Raw genomic sequence first — 26,526 nt, 5'->3', positions numbered from 1 at the left:
AGACTTTAAATAGTGTTTTTTGTTATTTTTATAGTTTTCACCAGTTTCAGTGAGAAGCAGGTCCATGGAAATCTTCACACTGTCCTGCTGGAAATATAATTGCACCTTACACTTTTGGCTGGAGTTGGCTATCTTTTTGGTATTTCAGAAGAGAATTTTGAAGTACCTTGAAAAGCTTAAAGAGATTTTTTTCCCTAGGGAAGAGCTGACTAGGAAAAGAACATGAAGTCCATAGTAGAGCATAAACTCTCAGATTAACACATTTTCATAGCAGTTTTGTGTTTAGTATACAGACTTGTTTTATTTTTCCTTTAGTGGAAATTTTTCTGATTTTTAGCTACAATTATGGCATCGTGGTCAAACAAATCTATTCAGAAAAACATCATTTAATCACCTTGATTCTTTCTTGTTTTCCCATAATTATAAGCCTAGTATTAGGTAATGAATTAATGTTTGTTTGGCTTTTGTTTTTGTTAGAGGCAGTAATGAACCAGGAAAAAAGAAACAGCATATTTGTCATATTGAAGGATGTGGAAAAGTTTATGGCAAAACATCTCACCTACGAGCACATCTTCGCTGGCATACTGGAGAAAGACCTTTTATATGCAACTGGATGTTTTGTGGCAAAAGATTCACAAGGAGTGATGAGCTTCAGAGACATAGAAGAACCCATACAGGTTAGTTGGTTTATTTTAGGACTTGTACTTTTTACTTATTTTTTCAGTGTTTAGATAAAAATTTTACTGATAATTTAGCTGTCAAAGTGGAAATATGCAAATGAAGAGGAAAGCATTCACTTTAGCACTTATGTGGAAGATGTTTAAGATCAAAATTCGTTACCTCATTTCTAAGATGTATTTTATTCTACTTTTTGTAAGCTTTATCAGCATATTTATATGATCTGAGATTTATTCTGTTTATCTTATATTCTTAGCATGTTGAAATTACATATTATTTTTCATAAGTGTTTGAATAGGTGAAAAGAGTTGAATTATGATCTTAATGGTGACCTTCATTAGTTTTTTTTTTTTAACAAATCTAGAAAATTCACAAAAGTATCAAGAATAATATAACAAACATCCACTTAATAACCCTCACTCAGAATTGTCAGTTGTTAATATTATATTTTCTGGGTTTTTTAATAAAACAAATGATTTATAAAGTCAACATCATCTTTGCCCTTCTACCTCTGAAAGACAACAGCTACCATGAATTTAATGTGTCTAAGTTTTTCAGTACATTTTTAATACTCTTATGTATATTCATGGATCTATATATAAAATATTATTTTGTATATATTATGAAATGTTACATTAATATGTTTTGAAATTATAAATTTTACTTATTCTGTTTTGAGATCTATTCAAATTTTATATGTATGTATATTTCCATAGATGTATTTCTTTTAGTTGCTGTATAGTATTCTATCACATGACTATCACATTGTATTCATCTGTTTCCCAAACTGAGGTTATTGCTAGGCTTTTTTTTTCTTTTGCTGTCACAAACTTTGCTGATGTGAACATACAGTTAACATGTATGAGAAGTGGAATTATTGAATCACAGAGAATGTATATGTTTGATTTTGCTAGATGATGGCTAAAGAATGTCTGAGGTGGCTGTTACAGTCTCTACTTCAGTAGCAGTGATTAATGATTCCCACTTCACTGTGTGCTCACCAGAGCTTCAGTAGTGTCAGGCCTGAGAAATTTTGTCAATCTAAAATGTTTTTTCATTTTTTAAAGTTGCATTTTTTCTGATTATCAGTGAGATTAAGTATCTTTTCATGTGTATTGGTCATTTATATTTTTTTCTGTTTATTCTGTTTCTCATTTTCTTTTGAGTTGTTTTCCTTCTTATTCATATGATTTACTTGTCACAGTTTACCCCTGTATTGCTAGTCTTTTATTTTTGTGCTACTTTTTGTCATATGGAAGTTTTACGTTTTCATTTAGTCAAATATAAAACTTTTGCTGTTACTTTTTGTTATGATTTTTTTTCCTATCCCAAGATCATAACGTTTTTAAAAACATTTTCTTCTAATAGCTTTCAAGTTTTGTTTTTGCAAGACTGATCTTTTACCAGCTTGAAATTCTTTGTGATGATGGAATGAAATGGATACAGTTTTAATTTTCTTCCATACAGAAAACCATTTTTGCTATAGCCCCTTCTTTCTCTATTGATTTGTAATGATAATTCCCTTATATAATGTCTCCTTTAAGTGTGGCTCAATTTCTGTGTTCTCTTTTTGGATGCTTTTATCTATTTGTCAGTTCCTACACCAATACAATACTATTTTAACTACTGTAGGTTTATATTAAGGTTTTTTGTCTTTTGTTTTATTGTGACAGAGTCTCATTCTGTCACCCTGGGTAGAGTGCCACCCTGGATAGAGTGCAGTGGCCTCAGCCTAGCTGACAGCAACCTCAAACTCCTGGGCTCAAGCAATCCCCCTGCTTCAGCCTCACAAGTGGCTGGAACTACAAATGTGTGCCTCCATGCGCCACTAATTTTCTCTGTTTTTAGTAGGGATAGGGTCTCACTCTTGCTCAGGCTGGTCTTGCACTCAAGTGAGCCTCCCACCTTGGCCTCCCAGAGTGCTAGGATTACTGGCATGAGCCACCACGCCTAGCCTGTATTAGTAAGTGTTTACATTTGGCAGAGCAGTTTTCATTTTTTTTTTTTGCTCAGAACACCCACCCTTTCTATTGAGGAGAGCATGCCTGGTACATATTTGGGACTCAATATTTAATTATTAAATGAATTTGAGTAAATTACTGAATTAGACTTTAACTTGTACCAAGGTACATGTGGGACAAAAAGGGAAATAGAGCTGACATTTTTGATGAGCCACCAAATATCAGAGGTTTTTAATGTATTACTTCATTTGATACTAATAGCAGCACTGAGAAATTAGCTCCCTTTTAAGATTAGAAAGTAGTCTCAGAAAAGAAAAAAATAAAATATATTAAAGATGATAAACTTAAGTTATCTGATATGCACATAAAGTAGTGACACAAATAAATATGGTTTGAGTATCTCTTTTTTTTTTTTTTTTTAATTCCATGGTGACACTAACATTTTTAGATTTTTTTTTTTTTTTTTTGAGTATCTCTTATCTGAAATGCTTAGGACCAGAAGTGTTTGAGATTTTGGATTTTTTGGGATTTTGGAATATTTGCATATATACAATGCAATACCCTGGGGATGGGACCCAAGTCTAAACATAAAATTCACTTATGTTTTATATATACCTTATACATATAGCCTGAAGGTAATATTATACAATACTTTTAACAGTTTTATGCATGAAGCAAAGTTAAGTACTTCTGTGGAATTTTCCACTTGTGATGACATGTCAGTGCTCAAAAAATTTTGGATTTTGGAGCATTTTGGGTTTTAAATTTCTGGATTAGGGATACTCAACCTATGGAAGTATACTGGCTCAATCCTTAAAAGAGTTAGTATTGCACTAAACCTGCAAATTTTAATTTTAAAAAGAAGCTTCAAAAACCTTTCTGTATGGTATTAGTATTGCATTGAGGTTTCTAATGCCACCTCACCCATTGACACTGGCAAATATGTGATTTAAAATTAATCCCATAACAATGTTGATGTCTGTTTTAGAAAAATACTCTGTTATTTATGTCTGTATGAAAGGATGCAGTATTTCCACTCTGGATTAGCAGTCGGATGGTTAGGGAAGCCAAGAAAAATTGCCACTTTGTTTGATTTGGAACCTCACAGTGTGATTGCATCATTTTGCCTGAGAAATGATGAGTTTGTAAAGTCCCTCTCTGTCACACATCTACACTTATGCAGGTACACAAAACAAATCTATTCACGGATTTACATATACATATACTTCAGAACAAAAGATGAATGATTCATGGCACATCTTTTTAAAAAATGATCCACACCATTATCATCATCTGCTAGCTTGATGATAATAGAATCTCGAATACACTTTATTGTTTATTTTCACTGGTTCAGATGCCTTAAATACATCATACACAGAATTGTTTAATTAAAACATGTTAACCCTAAAAAATATTAAGTTTGATATCAGTATACTTATAGTTGTTGCTTTTAAAGATTTAACATAATAACTTTTTTTTAATTTCAAAATATTAAGGGAGTACAAATGTTTTTTGTTAGATGGATAGCTTTTATAATGCTTAAGTCACTCATCACCCAAATAGTATTCATTATACCTCTTAGGTAGGTTTTTACCTCTTAGGTAGGTTTTTACCTCTCTTCCTCCCCCCTCCATTAACATAAGTTCTATTCTAAGTGTTTATTAAATTTGTTGAAAAGAATATGAAAAATATCTTTTAAAATAAGTATTGATTAAGCAATTAATATAAGTTGGAAGCCTTCATCATTCAAGGCAAGAACCAAGTTGTTTTGTTTTTTTTTGAGACAAAGTCTCACTTTTTGTTGCCTGGGCTAGAGTGCTGTGGCGTCAGCTTAGCTCACAGCAACCTCCAACTTCTGGGCTCAAGCCATCCTCTTGCCTCAGCTTCCTGAGTAGCTGGGACTACAGGCATGCGCCACCATGCCCTGCTAATTGGCCAATTAATTTCTTTCTATTTATAGTAGAGACAGGGTCTCGCTCTTGCTCAGGCTGGTTTTGAACTCCTAGGAACCAAGTTTTATTCAATGTCTAATCATTACTGTAAGTAGAAACTCATTGGCTTACTATGAATGGAGAAAGAGTTATTTTTATTTACTGCTGGAAATAGTGAAGATTTATTTGCTGTTTTAAAAAAATAAATTTTAAAATGTTTTTCAAAATGATACATGGATATGGTATTTAAAAATTAAATCATAGAGAAGAGCTTGGTGTGTTAAGGAGACTCTTTGCCCCCACTCCCTGTTCTGCTTCCCAGAGAAAACCATATTTACGCTTTTAACTACATTGCTTTTTTGTTCTTCCTAGGATGACTGCCATTTATCTAAATAATATACTTACACGGTTATTTATTGAACTATCAATATTAGACACTGTCGATTGACTTATTGCATTGAGAGTTAAGGATTTACTTCACTTTGCACCATTTGAAGACATTAAGATTGTTTTTAAAACTGCATGCACCCTAGCACTCTGGGAGGCCAAGGTGGGAGGATCACTTGAGGTCAGGAGTTCGAGACCAGTTTGAGCAAGAGCAAGACCCTGTCTCTACTAAAAATAAAAAAAGAAAAAAAAATTAGCCAGGCATGGTGGTGCATACCCCATAGTCCCACCTACTTGGGAGGCTGAGGCAGGAGAATCACTTAAGCCCAGGAGTTTGAGGTTGCTGTGAGCTAGGCCGACGCCATGGCACTCCAGTCCCCTCAACAGAGTGAGACTCTGTCTCAAAAGAAAAATAAACAAATAAAAGAAACTATATGCAGGCTAGATATTATCTCTTGACTCACCACTCTATGATATGGATAATTACTATGTCTGTTTTTCATTTCCCATCCCTTTTCGCTCTCACCTCACCTAAAAGTTCACTATTTCTCTTCTCTTCCTCTTAGGATTAAAATGTTCACATTCGCTTGCACTAATTTCTTTTTTATATAGTTTAATTATTAAAGTTGAAAATTAGTAAATAAATTATGACTATATAATATACCTTTGTTACATTTGTTTTCTTGTATGGTTTTTGTTTTTTCTTGGAGTTTCTAATTGCCTTTTTTTCTTGCATTGTCTAACTTTATCACCACCTTTAGTTATTTCAAATTTTCAAGAACAGTAATCAACTCCTTTCAATTTTTTTTATTCTAGAACTTTCCATCTTTCTAATCAATATGGACTGATTTGATTTTTTTTGTAGGGCACTGCTACCCAGCTGCTACCCAGGGAAAACATTCTGAAATGCTTCCTAACAAAAAGGATAGGGAAGCAAATTTGTCTGAAAAATTCTTTATTTCACTTTCCACTTAATTTCATGGGTTTGCTGATACAATATTCTAGATTGAAAACTCTCTTAAAATATTAATGGCATTACTCTATTGTTTTCTTGTATCTGTTTTACCAACAAGAAGGTCTTTCCTTTGTTATTCTTAGTTTGTTATAGGTTACCTGATTTCCCCTGCAACTTTATTTATTTTTAAATAATTCCCCATATACCCTTCATCAAGCTTCCCCTTAATGCTGACTTTTCATATAACCACAGTAACTTATAAAAACTAAGACATTAGTATTATTACAGTACTGTTAATTAAACTATAGACTTTTCCACCAATATACCTTTCCCATTCCAGGATTCAATCTAGAGTAGCACGTTGTATTTATGTGTTACAACTCCATAGTCTCCTACAGTCTGTGACATTTCCTAATTCTTTCATTGTCTTTTATTACCTTGACACTTTTGAAAAGTACTAGGTTAGATATTTTGTAGAATATCCCCCAATTTAGGTTGGTTCTAATGGTTTCTAATGATTAGTCTGAGGTTATAAATTCTTGCTGGGAAGAATATCACAGACATTAGTGCCTTTCTCATCACATCACATGAAGGGGTTACATAATGTGAATATGTCTTCTTATTGGTGATGTTAACACTGATGAATTGGTTAATGTAGTGTGTACCAGGTTTCTCCAGTGTAAAGTTACTACTTTTTCTTTCTTTATTCTGTTATAAGGAAAGGAAGTCACTTAGTTCCACACAAGGGGAAGTGAGGTTGCCCCCTGTGCCAACCCCTCAACCTAGCTTTCCTGACTCCAGGAAGAGGCCTAGAGACTTTTTTTTTTTTAAACTACCTCTTGTTCTCATTGTATGGATGTAGACACTTGCTGAAAATAATAGAATTTTTCATTTAAAATTTTATGTTTCCTTCAGGGCAATTTCTTTGTCTGTATCTATTTGCAGTGTTGGCTTTCCCGACTTATCTAGTGACCCTGGGTTTTTATTCAAGTTGATATTGCTTGATGATTATGTTTAAGTGAAAGGTTTTGAAAACTTCATGAGCTCCAGTGACTTTTATTTTAGGCAATTGGGTGGGAAACTGTGTGTTACACTAGAAGATGCCTAATTACCAAATACAGTAATATGCTGTGGGACTGTTTCTTTAGATACAAGTTCTCAAATATTTTGCCCTAATTTTTTCATGGTAGAGTTAACAGACTTTAATTTTCTGTTTATGCTCCATGTCTCCTTCCCACTATTTTGAGTCCCAGACTTTTACAGGTTACTACAGAAAACAGATTGACTCTCTTCCAGAAAATATCCTCTTCCTTGATAATCCCTATCCTAGTTTGCAGAAATTTGATACAATCATTGTTTTGCTGATGGACTTCCTTTCCTATTTGTTTTGTTACCATAGATTTAATCCACTTTTATGCCTTTACTGTTACGTTAATGGCTGTTTCAGTGGGGAGAAGAGATAAACTGGTGTGATTATGCTACTGTCTTAAACATTAAAGATTTACATTTAGCCAGGGGTCCTGGTGGTGCATACCTGTAGTCCCAGCTACTCTGGAAGATAAGGCAGTAGAATTGCTTGAGCCTAGGAGTTCAAGGCTTAGTATGCTAAGATCATGCCTGTGAATAGCCACATTGCACTCAATCCTGGGTAATACCCTGTCTCTTAAAAAAAAAAGATTTATATTTACTTAAGTTAATGGCAAATATTATAATGATATAACTAATATAATATAACTAAATAAATAATATTTATAATAAAGACATTGTATAAGTATACACATTTAATGCATCACTTGTATTAATTTAGTTTACTTTTGTGAATATTCTATTGTAAATATTTTGCCCAATTACTGGAGTGTTTTATTTTATTTTGCCATCCATAGTCTGCTGAGCAGTAGGCAATCCTGGGATGATTTTAACTAGTGTTACAGGGAGATAGGTTATAGGTAACTAGTGTTATAGGGAGATTATATCTTCAACCATACCTCTAACTCTTTTTCACCAGCTAAGAAAAAGTCCACAAGAGCCCCTAAAAAGTTTTTTAAAACTGTAAGATGGGTTCTTCATAATATGTGATGGCTTAAAGTGTTTTATCCAGGATATAATTTCATATAAAGGTATACATATATATATTTGTAATTTTGTCAATAATTGCAAACTTAAATTGAACATATTCTGTAAAATCCTTTTGGGAATGAAACTCTAATGTTTTTTATAAAATAAGATATCCTTAATCAAAATAGATGAATTAGGAAACTCATCAATTGCATTGAAGTTTTCTACCAGAATTTTTTTAGACAGATGTTTCAGTTAGTGTGTGAAATGGTCAAAACTGTTGCCTTTGAGTCTGTTGCTGGCCAAAATGGATTAAACGATCTACAGTTTGTCCCTTTGATTATACTAAAAACTCCGGACAGAGCTTGGGGTTTTTGTTTGTCTTAAGCATCTAAGTGAGAGTATAAAAAGCAAATAATAACAGGCAATTGAGAAGTGAAGCCAAAACTTGAATAGCAGTGTACAATAGGTTAATTTCACAGAAATTTGTTTCCCTCCTTTGTCTCAGGTGTAGGTAGCAAACACTCTAGGAGAAACCTTCTGTATCTAACCAGAGTGGGAGAAAAGTGGCCCCTGTGCTCTAAAGCCAGTTTCATTTGCAGATTGCACTGCAGTAGGGGCAGCCTAGTAGACACCAAAAAAACCCTTGGAAATACCCATGTCTCTGCCCAGAAGAACCAGGAAATGGGACTTTTGTTTTCCAATGAATCATTTTTCTTTCTTGCCACTTTTATTCTGAAAGTAGTCCATGGTATAGGTGCAGAACAGTAGGAGAACCCTGGCTTTCTGGCCAAGAGAACTAGAAAAAGGGACCAGCTGTAGGTTGGAATACATGGAGAATATCTTCAAAAGAGATATGAAAGTGTTTCCTAATTCTTTGTATGGATCAAAAGAAGTCCTGGGCTCAACCATGAGCTGCACGTGCACAGGGCAGACACAACAAATCATAGCAAAGACCTTATGAATTGAACTATCTTAAAAACCACCACCCAGTTCCCAGTATGTGCTGGCCAGACCCAAACAGCCTAACAAAGCTTTTGAAAAATGAATTAATGTTGGAACTCCTGCTCAGAGAAGGCAAGGTGGAATTTTAACCTAAATGGATTGATTGCCTGCTAAAACAAAAACATCCTCTAGAGGATTTTTAACAGACCCAGAATCTCTATAATACATTATCCAAATGTCTAAGATACAATCCAAAACTACTCAACATTCCATGAACCAAATAAAACTGACTATTTTTCAAGGGAAAAGATAATAGATGTCAAGATGATCCAGATTTGGAATTATCAGATAAAGATGTTATAGCAGCTATTATAACCATAGTCCATCAACTAAAGGTAAGCATGAGTGAAATAAATGGAAAAGTAGAAGTTTTCAGCAAAGAAATCTGCTATAAAAACTATAAAAAAGAACCAAATGGAAATTTTAGAACTGAAAAAATACAATATTAAAAGTAAAAAAATCCATTATATGCTTAATAGCTAAATGGAGATAATAGAGGAACAAGTCAGGGAGATTAAAGATCGATCACTAAGAAACAAAGAAGAAAAAGATTGGAGGGTCAAAAAATAAAATGGACCTTCAGGATCTATGGTACAGTAATAAAAGATCTAAAATTTGTGTCATCAGGTTCCCAGAAAGAGAGGTGAAAGATTGATACAGGAGAAGATTTGAAGAATTAATGGTTGAGACTTCTGAGGTGTAAATTATAGATTCAAGAAGTTCATTGAATCCCAAACAGGAACTGAAAGATGACCATGTCCAGACACATCATAATCAATCTGCTGAAAATCAAAGATAAAAAATCTTGAAAGAAGTCAGAGTAAAATGACACATTACATATAGGGAAACAAAATTACAAATGATGGCAGATTTCTTCTCAGAAACTATGGAGGCCAGCTAAAGAAAAGAACTGTCAACATTTCTCAGAACAGTACAGTAACAAAGGCAAAATAAAGATATTTTCAGATGATGGAAACTAAGAGAATTTGTTGTCATCAGATCTGTTCCAAAAGAAATGCTAAGGAAGTTCATCAGAGTAAAAATAAATGATACAAGAGAGAAACCTGAAATTCAGTAATGAAGGAAGGGCAAAAAATAAAAAAAAAAATCTGTAAATGCCTGGGTAAAGCAGACTATTTTTCCTCTGCTTTAAATCTTTAAAATATTTATGACTACTTACAGTAAAAAAATATAACATTGGTAAATTTTCATTGTATGTTGGTCTAATACATATGGCAAACATAAATAAGGGATTATAAAGAAGTCTATGTAGTTGAAAACCTTTGTTTTACTGTTAAAATATAGAAGTTGGTATGTATATTGTGAAGTTAGGTATGTATATTATAAGCCTTATAAACATAAAAATAATTAGATTGGGAGAGGAGATATTCTATATATAGTGAGAAATTATTATAGAATTTAATAATTTCATAAATTAAGTCATAATACTAAGCAGTATTCAAACACAAGTTAGGAATCCCTAACTGGAAATTTGAAGTGCTCTGAAGTCTGAAACTTTTTGAATGCTGGCATAATGCTCAAAATAAATACTCAGTGGAACATTAAGGATTTTAGATTTTTGAATTAGGGTTGCTCAAAATCTGGAAAAATTCAAAATCTGAAACAATTCTGGTCCTAAGCATTTTAGATAAGAGTTACTCATCCTCTAATATGGAAAAAGAAAACAAAAAAAAAAAAAGAGAAAAAGGGAAACTGAAGCATGAAAGACAGAGGCAGAAACCACAGATAATGAAATGATATTGTTAAACCTAATCAAACCAGTAATTATCAAAGTGCAACTGGTCTAAGAATACTAATTAAAAGGGAAAGATTGTCAGATGGCATTTTTAAAAAGGACTTAACTGCAGTGTCTACATAAAAACCCACTGTAAGGAATATTCCAGCAAAATGTGTATTTTATTAAAGAGCACATGGAACGTTCACAGAGGTAGACATTCTGGGGCTATGAAACATACCTTAAATTTAAAAGAATAAAAATCATACAAAGTATGTTCTCAGATCCTAATAGAATTAACCTAGAAATCAAGTAACAAAAATATCTAGGAAATCCCTAAATATCTGGAAATTAACACATGAATCAAGAAGTCTCAAGGCAAGTTACAAAATATTTTCCACTAAATGAAAATACAACATAATAAAATTTGTTGCAGGATGCAGGTAAAGCAGTGCTTAGAGGAAACTTACAGCATTGAATGCTTTTATTAAAAGGAAAGGTTTTCAGTCAATAATCTAAGCCAAGGGTAAGGAACCGTTTCATGTTGGAAGGCCACATTAATTAAGCTGTAATCAAATAAGGCTGCATTCAAGAAACTTCAATTAGATATACTTAAAAATGTACATTATTTTGTAAAAAAAAATCTACACATTTAATTTCAAAAAATGAAAACTATTTGTTAATTTTAAAGTTAATTAACCTATGACTTTGTTTTGTCTGGTTTTTGTTGGAAAGCATTTGAATATTTGGTTGCACCATGAAAGTCCGTGGTTTCATTTGATCCTCTTGATGGGTGTCAATCATTTGTGACTTGAAGGGCATCCTGATTTGGGTGAGGGAGGAGAATGTAGATTTGCAGCAAAAAGTGGTTGAAAAGCAAGAAAGCATTTCTTGGGCATGTCGTTGAAGGCATGAATATTCTGCATTTTTTGATATTTCAATTGGATCTTCCTTAGCTTCAAACGATGACTTTAAAATGTCATCCACTGAGAGCTCAATCCATTCCATCTATATAGTTCTTTAGATGCCTTCGTGATATCAAGTAGGTGAGGCTGAAACGCTAATTTTAGTATGATTATCATGCTTCTTAAAGTCAGTGAATCTTTCATTGTATTCTCCAACTAATAGGTCTATAACAGCTGTGTATTCTTCAAATGATTTGCATATATCATCCTGCTCATCAGTTACCTTTGCTAACTGGGGAAAATGTTCATTTGAAATTTCCTTTTGAAGAAGTATTTTGAAAAAATACAGCTCTTTTTGAAATGCTTGGATTTTTGCCACACATCACATATAGACCTAGTTTTACCTTGCAAAGAAATATTCAAGTCATTTTGTTTCAACATGATATCACACAAAAATGCTGCATTTCTATAGAAATCTTTCAGTAATTCACATTGCTGACTCTGTTCTTCATAAAGTTTATTCTTGCAGAGATAAAATTTTGGCTAACACCTGTCCCTGTGATAGCCAACACACTTTAGAAAGATATGGCAAATCCACAATGAATACCTCATCATTCAACTTCAGCATTTATGAAACTGATGATGCCATGTTGCATTTACATGAATATAGTTAACAATACTTATGACTTATTGCAAGATCTCAATTAAAATAGCTTTAGCACAGAGATTTTGCTGATGCAAGATACAATGAAAAGAAATGAGAGCATCTAGATCTGTTAATATATTTTTTATCTGTGCAATAAACTCTTCATGTTTTCCTGTGATGAAAGGTGTACGTACCATCTGTACATACACTCACTAAATTAACCAAATTCAGTCCAACTTCACATTTATCTTTAAAGTTGCTGAAGATATCTATTCCCCATGTTCTGTTCACTAAGAGTGCCTAAAGTGAGTAACTCTAATAACTCTTCATTGCAAAGAAAATCTTCTGTCATGACACAAATGAAGTATAAAACCTGTGCCAAGTCAGTAGTATTAGTTGATTCATCCAAAGCGATTGAATAATATATCTTTTTCTTTTGAAGGATTGCAGTGAAGTTGTTCTGTTAAGTTGAAGGCTAATTCTTGTTGCTGATCAGTTATGGTTCTCCTTGAAAGGGCAGTTGTTTGTACTTGGAAACGTTATTGTAGTCAAAGCATCCTACAACTTCGATAATGCATTCTTTCCCAATTTCTACGTCACTGAATAGCTTCCCTTTTTCCCCAAGTATATAAGCTACTTTATAAGTTGCTTCAGTGGCATTATTTCCAGGTCTTATTGCTACTTAAAAGAATTGTCTTTGCTTTTGCTTTTCATCTTTTAATTCCTGCAGTACAACCTTTCATACCTCTCCCTCTAATTTAAAATATCTGTGGTCTTTATGAATGTTATAATGCTGATGAGCATTAAATTTCTTTAATGTTGATATTGTAGTATCACAAAGCAAGCAAATCATCTTATCTTTAGCAGAAACAATATTGCAATTCCCAATCCTCATAAAAAAATCTGTTTTCTTCCTACAGCATTCTCTTGGTCTTCTTTGACATGATGGGCTGTTAAGCAGAATGACTTAAAAAATACTGTTGAGCTGTGCAACTATTCACACATTCCACTTCAAGCTGAAACACACAGTGCACCGTAGTCAAAAGTTGATAACAGACTGGCGTACTCAACCCTTATAAGCTCTCGCCAATTAGCTTTGTGCAATAGTGGGCGCCAGCCAGGCGGCTGAAGTTAGAACTAAATCATGAGCATCGCAGCCATCAATTTAGCCCTTGTGGCTTACTAATGTTCTAATTGTGATGGTAAATCTAGGAGGATTATTTCATTGAAACTTATTCTTTGGCATTTTAATACATTCATTAAAAAAATAAAATAAAAATATAAAAGACAAATATGTATTAATAAAAATAAAAGAATTTGTTCCGTAAAATTTGGATTTAGTCAAAAGGCCACACTTAAGGATATAGAAGGCCACATGTGGCTTTAAGGCCACAGGTTCCCCACCAATGATCTAAGCACCAATGATTTCACCTTAGGAAACTGGAAAATAAAAAGCAAATTAAATTCAAAACAAGAAATGAGGAAATAAGATAAGAGCAGAAATAGACTGAAAATAGGAAAACAATAGAGAAAATCAATCAAACCAAAATCTGGTTCTTTGAAAAGATAAAATTGATAAATCTCTAGTCAGACTGGCCAAGAAATTTGACAAATCAGGAGGAGTGAAAGGGGATATAACTAGAGCCCTTACAGACATTAAATGGGCAAAAATGAATACTATGCATAACTTTACACCCTAAATTTGAGAACTTCTATGAAATGAACCAACTCTTTGAAAGATAGAAACTACCAATACTTGCTCAAGAAGGTTGTATATGTGTTAAAGAAATTGGATTTGTAGTTAAAAACTTTTGACAAAGAAAACCCTGGGCCCTGATGGTTTCATTGACAAATTCTACCATTTAAGGAACACCAGTTCTACACAGTCTCAGAAAATAAAAAAGGAAAGAACACTTGACAACTTACTCTATGAGGCCCACATTATCATGTTACCAAAGCCAGACAAATATATTACTAGGGAAAAAGAAAAAACCTACCGATCAATATCATAAGTATAGATGTCAAAATTTGCAACAAAATATTAGCAAACGAAATCTGGCAATATAAAAAAAGATAATGCAGCATAGCGATAAGTAGGTTTTATTCCAGGAATAAAAGCCTATTTGAACATTCAAAAATCAGTTAGTGTAACTTACCATATTAACAATAGAAGAAGAAAAAAAAGTCACATGATAAATAAGTACACAATAAATATTTGGCAAAATTTTGCATCCATTCTTATAAAATTCTCAGCAAACCAAGAGTTCAAGGAAGTATCATTAACCTGGTGAAGGGCATTTACAAAAATTCTGCAGTTAACATCAGACTTAACAATGAAGGACCTACTTCTTCTCTGGAGAATCAGAAACAAGGCAGAGATGTCTGATTTTATCCTACGGCCCTACCACCCTGAACATGCCCAGTCTTTTCTGATTTTTTGAGGGGGTGGGGTGTAAGGGACAGGGTCTTACTCTGTCATACAGGCTGGAGTGCAGTGGCACAGTCATAGCTCACTGCTGCCTTAAACTCCTGGGCTCAAGTGATCTTTCTGCCTCAGCTTCCTGAGTAGCTAGAAGTATAGGCACATGCCACCATGATGCCACCATGATTGGCTAATTTAAAAAAAAAAAACTTTATAGAGACGAGGTCTCACTATGTTGCCCAGGTTTTGAACTCCTGGCCTCAAGCACTCCTCCTGTCTCAGCCTCCCAAAGTGCTGGAATTAAAGGTATGAGCCACCATGCCTGGCTTCATCTGATTTTATCATTCTTACCAAAGTACTGGAATTCCTACCAACTCAGTGCAATAAAGCAGTAAAAAATCATAAAAGACATGAAGCAGAAATAAAACTATCTTTGCGGACACCAAGTTGTCTGTATAGAAAATCCCATGGTGCCTACAAAAAAGCTCTTGGAACTAATAAGTGAGTTTGGCAGTATTGCAAGATGCAGGTGAGTGTACAAGAATGAATTGTATTTCTACATACCAGCAATGAACAGCAGAATCTAAGTAGTTTAAAAAAACAGTGCCATTTACAACATGATGAAAAGAGCCTTTGCCATAAATCTAACAAAATATATGCAAGATATATGTCCCAGAAACTAAAACATTGATGAAAGAAATCAATGAAGTCCTACATTAATGGAGAGATATATTTAGTATTCATGGATTAGATGATCCAATATTTTTGATGTCATTTCTCCCCCAAATATATCTACAGATTCATTATAATCCTTCTTAAAGTTTCAACAGCGTTTTTGTAGATATGAACAAGCTGATTCTAAAATTTTTGTGAAAGGCAATTAGAATAGCCAAAACAATTTGAAAATGAAGAACAAAGTTGGCTGATTGACTACATAATTTCAGGTGTTTTTATAAGGCTACAGTAATCAGCATTGTATGGTTTTGGTGAAAAGAAGACATGTGACTCAATGACTGAAAAGGGGGAGATAAAAAAAGAGAAGGACTCCTGGATAAATAAGACAGAGTGGAGTCTAGAAATCACCCCCCACACATGGTGCAAAAACAATTCAGCAAAGAAAGAGTAGTCTTTTTGATAAATGATGTGGAAGAATTGGATGGCCATGTGCAAAAAAAGAACTTTGACCTACATATCTCTTATCTTTTACAAAAATTTAAAATGATTCAGAGACTTAAATCTGCAAAGCTTTTTGAATAAAATATAGGACACAATCTTTGTGACCTTGGGATAGGCTAAGAGTTTTTACTACAACACCAGAAGCACAATCCATAGAAGAATCAATAAATGAGATTTCTTAAAACCTAAAAACTTTTACTCTATGAAAGATCCTATTAAGAGAATGAAAACACAAGACACAGCCTGGGAGAAAATATTCAAAATTACATACCTGACAAAGTATTTTATCTTGAAAACATTAAGAATTCTTAAACGCAACAATATGTAAGCAGACACCTCAGTTTTTAAAATGGGCAAAGGATTTGTATAGACACTTCACCAAAGAAGATATACATGTGGCAGATATACATCATCATGTGCTATTAGGGAAGTGGAAATCAAAATCATAACAAAATACCACTGAACACCTATTAGAATGGCTAAGATTAAAAAGCAAGAACCCCTAAAACCTGACAATTGCAAGTCAGGACAAGGATGCAGAGCAACTGGAACTCTCATTTATTGCTGGTGGGAATGCAAAATGGCACAGCACCTTTGGAAAACATTTTGGCATTTGCTTATAAAATTAAACATACAGTTGGCCATATGATCTAGCCATATACTCTTGAGTATTTACCCAGGAGAAATAAAAACTATGTTCACACAAAAAGTTATAAACATATGACAGATTTATTTATTATTGCTCAAAATTGGAAATAACCCAAATGTCCATCAGCTGGTAAATGGATAAAATAAGTATACAATGAAGTACTACTTCCCAACATAAAGGAATGAATTAATAAACACAGCCACATTGATGAAATTCAGGTGCATCGTACTAACTGAAAGATGTCAGAATCAAAAGTCTACATAATTCATGATTTCACTTATATGTTATTCTGCAAAAATTAAAACAGCAGATCTATATTTTCTAGGGCATAAGCAAGGAAGAGGGACAGGACAGTTCAGCTACAGAGAAGCACCACAAAGGAATTTTTGAAAGTGATAGCAGTTATTCTGTATTTTTATTTTGGTGATGGTTATGTGAATGAATGCATTTGTAAAAGTGCTCAGAACCGTATACCAAAAAAATTATTTTGCTGTATATAAATTAAAACATGAGTTTTTAAAAGTGTAAAACAACTCATTTTTGAGAAACTACAATGTAAAAGTGAAGAGTGATTTACTAATCATTTTATAGTTTAAGAATTTAAAACAGTTTTCTGTTCAGCTTCATGGACATGCCTTGATATTATCATGCAACACTTCTGTTAAGTCCAACAAGGATAATAGGATTTAAAGCTGAAGGACTCCTAAAAATGATTTGTGTAGTGCCATCATTTTATAGATGAAGAAACTGAAGTCTTAATTGACTTCTTTTCCAAGGCCCTGAATGTAGTTCCTCTTGCTGCCTTCTAGATTCTCTTTGTCTTGGTCTTTCAACAGTTTGATTATAGTGTGTCTCAGTCTAAATCTCTGCATTTAACCTACTTGGAGTTCATTGGGCTTCTTGGATATGCAGATTAGTGTTTTTCATCAAATTTGTGAAGTTTCCACCTACTATTATATCTCCAGATATTCTTTCTTTAAACACTTGGACCCAATAAATCTTTCAATCTGTGCTGAAGGGCTCTGGGTGCATGTTGAGGCTCACCTTCAGCATTCCGCTAGTCATTTGTCAAATGACATCTCGGCTGTAGCCTACTTTCTACTTACGCAGAGCCTCAAGGTTAGTCACCCGTGAGAATTAGGGCCTTTTCACGCTCACAGCCCCTAACCATGGATGTGACCTTCTAGAATCTCAGGAATATGTCAGAGCTTTTTAAAGCCTCTCTGGGTATCTTATCTACCAGCTGGCATTTCCTTTTAAGCTTTTTGCCTAGTCTGTTGTTTCTCTCAACTATTATCCATTGCCTACATCTGTGAAGTTGAAATTCTTGCTTATAATAGTTTTAGACAAGCAAGGGGCCTAGTTCCACCCGTGGAAGGAGGCATTTCAGACTGGGCTACCTCAGAGTCAGGTTAAATACAATAAGTCTTGTAAGTGGGGTCTTCAGGGAACTTCCAGGCAGATCAAATAATGATGATTCTTTGGGAATGAGGCTTTGAAAGAGCTCCACTTGTGTTCCATTCCCTCTGGTGGCTACCAGGCTGTGCTGAGAATTCAAGCTGTTCTATTTCAAGGCTGCCATGGAGGTGGGGGATAGAAGATGGAACTAGTAAGTTAAAAGACCACAGAGCTTGCTGTTCTTACAGAGATTCAGCCATTTTTCTTGTACAAATCCTTCGCAGGCTGCTGCCAGCCTTGATTAATTTCCAGAATCTGAAATGGTTGCTTTGGACTGTTTTTCCCCCAGGATTTTTGGTGCTTTTATCATCATCTTAACTGACATCACCTCTTTGGTTGTTTTTGCTCCCTGCCCCACGCCTTTCTTTCTGAAGTGTAAGGATTAGAAAGAGCATTGCTGAGTTCTGTTTGTGACATGTTGAACAATGCTATCTGTGGCACATTTAGGAGATGTCTGATTCACAGCTGAGTTTAGGAATCTGGATCTTATTGTAGTCATCCATTTATAGATGATAGTTGAAACTATTAGAGGAAGTAAGATTGCCTAAATAAAGCATTTATAATAAAATAATCAAACAGGTTCTATATTTGAGTTGATAATTGCTACAAGAAAAAAATGAAAAATCACTCATTATGCAGTACCTATAAATTCATGGTCTCTAATCTCAGCCAGTCTCTCAGAACTGCCTATCCTATTTTTCTTTGTCAGTGTTCTCATATCTTTAGTAATTATCTCCTCCTTAAGTCTTCATCCCGTGTCACTCCCCTTAACCCTCACCTCATTCTTACTGTTTTACTTCCAGAAAATTAAAGCCTTGTGACTTCTCTCAAATGACCATTCCTCCCACCTCCTTATAGTTGGCCCTTCATATCTTCTGGTTTCACTTTCTCAGATTCAACCAACTGCAGGTAGAAAATATTAAAAACTAAAAAAACAGTATAAATAAAAAACAATGCAGTCTAACAACTATTTACATTGTTTTAAATATAATAAGTAATCTAGAGATGATTTAAAGTATACAGGAGGATTGTGAAAATATACTATTTTACATAAGCTACTTGAACATCTGAGGATTTTGGTAACCTCAGAGTCCTGAAACCAATCCCCCACAGAGACCAAGGGACAACTATCTACTTTTATCCATAAGTTAATGATACTGGAGAATTGAAGGCATGTATGAAAAGATTTTAAATGTTCTAGGCTATGTAGGTAAGAAAGAGAATCTAGAAGGGGCTGATAGACTGTGGGTGGGGCTGGGATGTTGGTAGGATCTAGGAACTATATCTCTCTGTTTGAATAACTTGAGTTTTTAGAATAAATCTAAAATGATTACAGTTGGCCCTGAAAAATGCAGGGGTTAGGGTTGTCAACCCCTTGAGTGGTGAAAAATCCATGTATAATGTTTGTTAAGGGTAGGAAATTTAGAAATTATCTGACATAGCAGAAAACACTTCTCTGTGTAAAAAGAGAATAAACTGAAATGAGTTATTCCCCTAATGAAAGTATAATTGTACAACATAATTTACTTCTCTGACATTCTAGCCAGCTTGAAATTAATTGAATAGCCACACCACTTATGATTAGACAGACTAGAAAGTCCACACAAAAACCTGTAACTATCATTTCCCATTTATCTTGTAGTTTGCCATTGAGTAGCTGGAGACTTGAATTTTTTATTTTTTAATTGGTACTGATAGCTCTACATGGTTGCAAATAACTATCTTAAGAGAATGGAAGCTCCTTAAAAGTCAGAGACTTTCACTTATTCATTTTCATATCACCGGTGCCTGTCATATTGCAGATGTTCCACTAATATAATATTTGTCAAAAAATGACTGAGTTCATGAACATCACAATAAATATTTGTTAAACTGCCACTGTGTACAGGTTGATCAGCTGTGCACTTACTGAATGATCCCATGTCTTCAGGCCATCACCACTGGATTTCTGATAATTCACAACCCTTGTTGCTATAAAACAACAGTGGTCTCTAGTTGCACTCTGGTAGTGGTAGCATAGAGATCCCAAACTAGAAATCAGGTGCCTTGAATCCCACTCTGACATTAGTAAGTTTGATAACTATTATTCCCAAGAAAACAAATAATTTCTAAGCTTCAATTTATTCATCTGTAAAATGGAGACATAAAATAAGATCTTCAAGATTTCTTTCAGCTTTAAAATTTGTAAACCGAGAATTTTTCTTTTGAAATAAAAGGGAAAGTTGAAAAGGATAAAGAAGGTCCAAATTGATCCTCAACTGCATTTAATTCTTTTGCCCATACCTAAGTGTTAGCATTCATAAAATTCAAGTCCCTTTACGTTAAATCTTAACTGTCTTTATTTTGAATATCTTTGGGAATTTTGTTGAAAGCATTTATTTATCTTTCAGTTTTTCAAGACTATGAAAGAGAAAGAAAAATTCTATAAGAATACTGCAATTTTTAAAAAATGAATTAAAAATGCAATTTTTTAAAAAGTAGGCCAGTCTTTCCAGCTTGTTATGAAGTTCCAGGTTCCTCCTATCAGAACCTAGCTGGACTCTAGAGTAAGATGAGGCCAGAGACCAAGACCAGACTTGCAGAGTTAGGCTTGGCATGGGGTCTGTGCCAAACTTGGAGCGGGGACTTGTCTCTATAAACATGTGTTTCTTTTTGTATCTTCAGTACCATGATCAACCATACTTACGAGGACAAGCCTCCCAGTCAATGAAACGTTATATCCTTCCCTTCATTCATTTTACTTTGTTAAGTAAAAGCTTAATTTAAAGCTATGCTTTAAATGTATTTTTTGCATTTTTGGTTAGTCATTCTTGGAGGCTTTATATATATATGTGTATATGTGTTTGCATTACATGTTGATTTATGTAATTAATGGTACTGCTTTTTGATTATTAATCTAACAACTTGACAAATTTATTAATTCTAACTGTTGATTTCCTTGGATTTTCTATGTAAATGGTAATGATAATTGTAAATCTATTTTAATACATTTTTTCCTTTTTATCCAGTAATTGTACTTCATTTCATTTTCTTGTCTTATAGCCTTGGTCAGAGTTTCCAATATTATATTGAGTAATAGTAGTGAGATAGATATAAAATAGCATTCTTATCTTGTTCCTGATGTTTAAGATAATAGTTCTAAAGTTTCTCTATTAATTACAATATTTGTAGTGGTATGGGGATATTAATGACTTTTAACAGATGAAAGAAATAAATTTTCATCTCTGGTTTGCCAAGAGCACTTATCATCAAAATGTGTTGAATTTTATCATGTGGTTTTTGTGCTTTTGTTAAATTGATTTTTTTTTCTCATTTAACTTTATGAAATCTTAAGCCATACAAACAACATATTTAATTTTTGTGTAGTCAGATTTGTCTGTTCTTTCCTTTATGGTTTCTAGAGACTCTATTATGCTTTTAAAAGTGTCTCTAAAATCTGGGTTATAAAAATATTTTTCTATTTTTCTTTTAAAAGACTTAATTTTAAATATTTATAGTTTGTGCTTTGGTATATAGTATGACATGGAAGATCAACTTTTTTGTTTTCTTCCAGTTAGATGGCTGATATGTTGTTTTGATTTGCAATGGTTTTGAGTTTTAATATTTGTTTATAACAATAATAGAGAAGACTAATGTTTTTGAGAGTTTACTCTATTAAAAAAGTAAAAGCAAACACACAAAGAAAAGGGGAAAATATCTTACATGGACAAACTTGAGCCTGTAGATTTTCTATTGGTAAGTCAAAAGCAAGGCCAAGAAAAGAAATCAGCCAAACTGAATTTTCTTACTATCCAAAGTCTACTATCAGACAGAAAAGCATCATTTCATTCTCTTAAGTAACAATTTTAGAGGGAAAGACTAAAGCTAATAGGTATCCATTTTGAATATGAAGATATACCAGTTAACCAAATTTTCATTTGCCTCATTCATTATACACAAAAATAAAATTATTTTGTTTTCTTTTTAGCTAACATTTAGTTAGCTTTTATTCCACAGCATAGAAGTTGTTCCAGTAGAATTATTGTGTTTTGAAGAGATCGTATTTTAAGGATCACTTTGTGTAACAGAAACTAACAGTGTTATTCTGTGAAACCTAAAAACCCTAATAAATTTGAAATTTAATAAGTGCCTGCCTCCCATTTTTACCTTATAAAGAACTCAGTACACAATTCAGTTGTTAACTTGTTTTATTTGAAATAGTTCTAAGATACTTCATGCCGCCGGGGATTAAAATAAAACCCAGGTAGTAGTTTTAAAGAAGAATAGGCATGAGCCTTGAACATTATGTATTTGTTACAACTAGCAGCAGTTTTCAAAATCATCTTTAGAAACTCCCTTATATTGTAAATGAGGAAACTGAGACTCAGAATGGCTATTTTACTTGCTCTTTTATTTTTATGTAGCTTCTATTTCCAGTTCATAGCAGAGCCAGGACTTCAACCTCAGGTTGTTTATTCTCAATCACATGGTCCTTCTCCTGTTTGATAGCATTTTTAAATAAAACAAAACATATTTTGCAACTGGTCACATTCTACAAAAAGTCATACTCTACAAAAAGTATAGGATGACTAAAAGAGAAATTATTAAAAATTGTAATTTCATTTAAGTAAACTGTGTATAACTTCATTTACTATTTTTTTGTATAGGTGAAAAGAGATTTGAATGCCCAGAATGTTCTAAAAGATTTATGCGGAGTGATCATCTCTCCAAACATGTCAAAACGCACCAGAATAAGAAAGGTGGTGGGACAGCTCTTGCCATTGTTACCTCGGGAGAACTGGACTCATCTGTTACTGAGGTGCTTGGCTCCCCAAGAATTGTCACAGTTGCAGCCATTTCTCAAGATTCGAATCCAGCAACTCCCAATGTTTCAACCAACATGGAAGAATTCTGAAAAGTTATTTATAACAGAGACCTCTAGTGCTGCACTTAAGTTTACACACCTTTGAAAATCTGGAAATGGGCTGGTCAAGTGGATTACAGAGTAGGAAATCATGTTTCATTCTTGGCTTCTTTAAGTATTCCAGGGTTTTGGGTCAACACATAAAGTGTTGAATTTTAAAAGATCTAAAAAGCAAACTGATGTACTGGAAACAGAAAAGTATTTCCTCCATACTCTAAGTTGTAGTTATTTGGAAATATATGACCTTTAAACAGAATCTTTCCATCTCTTAATATCATGTGTTAACATGTTTAAAAAGACAGACCTCAGTAGTTTGCAGGCTGGACCTTAATTGGACTTATTTTCTTTGAAAGTACTTTGTTATAAATTCAGTCAGTAATAATTTACATGTATTTCTTTTTCTCTATAGCACAGAAAACAGGTAGTTAACTGATGATAGGGATAATACTGTATTTCCTTAGCTTGATTTTTGGAAAATCAACTGAAAATAGTTTTGGCCGTCTTTTCTAAATGTTAGAAATTCAACAGTTGAATTAGGTAAGTTCCAAAACAGTAATCTGAGATGCAGCTCAGATCTTTATTACCACTACATTATAGTAGTGTGTATGCAGACAATCAGTGAAGCCCAATTACTTTCTCCATCTGGAGACACAGGAGGAACTTAGAGCTAAATCTTAGGTTAAATTTTAGATTGAACCCTTAGGAAAATGCTGGGGGGGAAAAATGATTAAAACAGAACTCATAATAGCTTCAGAAAAATAAAATGAGGCAACTAACATGAAATGTTTTAAAGTTAGGATTGATTATATTCTAACCCTAGGTTGAACCACAAAAATTCACTTTAAATGTTTATATTGGAAATATTTGCATAGAATGTAAATCGTTCTGTAGTTTCATATTCTGTAAATATGAGTTATGTTGACAATGTGCAGAATTCTTTATGCTTTGACTTGGTAGCCAAAGAAAGAATCATCATACTTTTTTTCAAGGCCAGCAGAAAATTATGTTTTTAACTACATTATAATTCTTATTTTCCTATTCTCAAAATTGGCCAGTCCCATTTTATTTCTAGTGCTGTATTAGAAGATTAATTAGGAATTTATAACACAGTAATGTCTTTGTTATGTCAATAACTGAATTTTCACTAAAAATTAGCCTAATGAATATATAATAGATATGATATTATGAAGCAAAACTTATTTTTGAAAAATCAGAATAATTTTCAGTCAAGTAAGTGACTAAAGAAAAATATATTTCATTGTTTATGTAAGGGTCTTATAGAAAAGGGTCTTATTAGGAAAGATGGCCAAAAGTTTCATATGAAAAAAATTGGGATTATACCAGTAGTTTAAACATTACTAAGATATTTTATGTTTTTTAAAAGTATTTACACAGAATCATAATCAGCAAAATTGACCATTTGAAAACTAAAGTGTTTACCTGCTCAGTTTATTAACATCATTGGTTTGGGGACTGTTTGAATATAAGTACATGTTTTCTTGTGCATTCTCTATTATTTCAGGAAAAGTACTACTCATGCGGATTCTCTTCCAAAATTGTAATGTTTGTTGTATTTTTGATGAAGGAGAAATACTGTAATGATCACTGTTTACACTATGTACACTTTAGGCCAGCCCTTTGTAGCGTTATATAAAACTGAAGGTCTTTTGTGCTTTCAGTTTGTATAAAAAAGCTTTGAGATTAAAGGAAAAAAAATTTTTACACTGTGGTTATAAATTTCAAGTTTCTTAAAGCTTTTGTAGACTTGTAACAGAGTCTTTAAATTTTAGTTGGATTTTGTAAATTGTTTTGTATATTTTATTTAATGTACTCTTAACAACTGATGTATCTGGCTTTAAAACATCAGAATCAGTTTGTTGTTTTGTTTGGTACAGAGGAGCATTTGGTAGTGTTAATTTTAATTTTATTATATAGGAGCTGAAACATCAAATATATATTTTATCTATCATTATGCTACACAATCAGTGCTATAAATTTTTTTATGCAAAGAAACTTTCTTAATGTTTTAATCATGTTTCCTCAGAGTGACACTTTTTGTTGTTGTTGTTGTTGTTAATACCAAGTATGAGCACTCTGCATCATTATTCCATGAACCAGTTTTAATGCAAACTTATGTATGTTCATTAGAAATGGGTTATTTTTAATCAACAATGAGGCCTATTATAAATTTCTCAAACTAAATCTGGATAGCTTTATAGCATATAAAATATATTAATTTGTGTTAGCAGGTGCACATTTCAACACTGAAATTAGAAATATTTTGACAGTCTGTTCTGCATACCATTCTGAGTCCACTTTTCTGTCTTATAAGAATCGTAAATTTCAGTGTCCTTTATTTGACTCAGTGGGATATAGCTGTTATAAGTAATAGGGCACAGATGTGCAGTAGAGTCTTGTTTAATGGCATTTCACTGTTCATTCCCTTTGCCACCATTATAAAACTTTTCTTTGTTGTAATTATCAGTGCAAAGCTATGTATTTATCATGGTAAAACTCCAGTGTTAGAATAGTTTTTTCTTACAGTATACTTTCTTTGGTTAGGTTTGTGTATGTGTTGCTGATTACATTAGAACTTGATGTTAAGTCATTATTTATCACACTCTCATGAGAGCAGTAATAAAAAGTGTGTAATCTAGGAGAAAAAGTTAATTTGTCAAACTTAGATAAGCATGATGTTTAGGTCCTATTTTTCAATTTTATAACTGTTTTATTGCAACAATATTTGTATTTAAGTCTCCATTTTAATGCCTTGTGGTGTTTTTTTATGCATGTCACTAAGTTGTCATCCCACATAAATTGATGTGCAGCATAGGGTATTAAATCTACATAATGATTTTAAAACAGAAATAGTTGATGGTAAAATGTAAATGTTTTGCAAAAATTCCTTATAAAAAGTTTTGTAGTAACATTTCACTTGTAAATTTTTTTGTAAAAAAAAGAAAAAGAAAGAAAATGGAAAAAAAAAAAGATGAATCCAGAAAAAAACCTGTTTCCCATATCCTAGAATTTAGACAATTATTCTGCCAGCAAAGCCTCTGGGGCTGTAATTGACATTTTTACAGTGCTGATTTGTATAAAATTTGTTTTTTGTGGATTTGGAAATAAAATCATGTACAAGTTGTTGCCTGCAATAACAATTGCAAGTAACCTATTAAAAATTCCCTTGAGTTTAACATGTTTCATTTAATTATGTACACTATAAAACAGCAATAAATTGTTTGAACTATCAACCTTCTTATCACAATGAACACTTGAAAGTTAAATGCTTCTCACTAGAAAATGTATTGGCAACCCTTCATAATTTGTGGTGTTGAGATCTGGTCACCATTTCTCTGAACATACATTTCTCTGAACATACTGCCAAAGAGGACCAATTCAAATTGCATGTTAATTTGTAGCCATTGCTCAAGACATTTATTGAAATTAAAATTTGATTTAGAGACACTTTTTACTTAAATATTTTTAAGCAATAAATGTTAGGAAATTGTAGGAAGATCTAAAAATGAAAAACATAATTAAAATATTATGTAAGCTCACAGAATCACTAAGAAGCAATGTAGGCCACATAGATGCCACAAAGACGATAAGCAAAAACTGTCTTTTCTTCCTGGGAGAGCCCTGCAAATCTCATGAAGAACC

At 33.1% G+C, this 26,526-nt stretch overlaps 1 protein-coding gene across 2 annotated transcripts in view; it reads left to right on the top strand.

Moving 5' to 3' along the window:
- The window catches only part of SP4 (Sp4 transcription factor), a 76,048-nt gene extending 49,988 nt beyond the window's left edge, over positions 1–26,060 (top strand). For both annotated transcript variants that reach the window (XM_012780993.3, XM_012780992.2), the window contains exons 5-6: positions 478–677; positions 22,610–26,060. In XM_012780993.3, coding sequence (XP_012636447.1) covers positions 478–677; positions 22,610–22,857 — 448 coding nt within the window. In that variant the 3' untranslated portion in view covers positions 22,858–26,060. The remainder of the gene's footprint in view (positions 1–477; positions 678–22,609) is intronic.
- The last annotated feature ends 466 nt before the right edge of the window (positions 26,061–26,526 follow it).

This window comes from Microcebus murinus, chromosome 9 (assembly GCF_040939455.1).
Source record: "Microcebus murinus isolate Inina chromosome 9, M.murinus_Inina_mat1.0, whole genome shotgun sequence".
Classification (NCBI taxonomy): Eukaryota; Metazoa; Chordata; class Mammalia; order Primates; family Cheirogaleidae; genus Microcebus; species Microcebus murinus.
The sequence above is the reverse complement of the archived record's forward strand: the minus strand, read 5'-3'. Positions and strand labels throughout refer to the sequence as shown.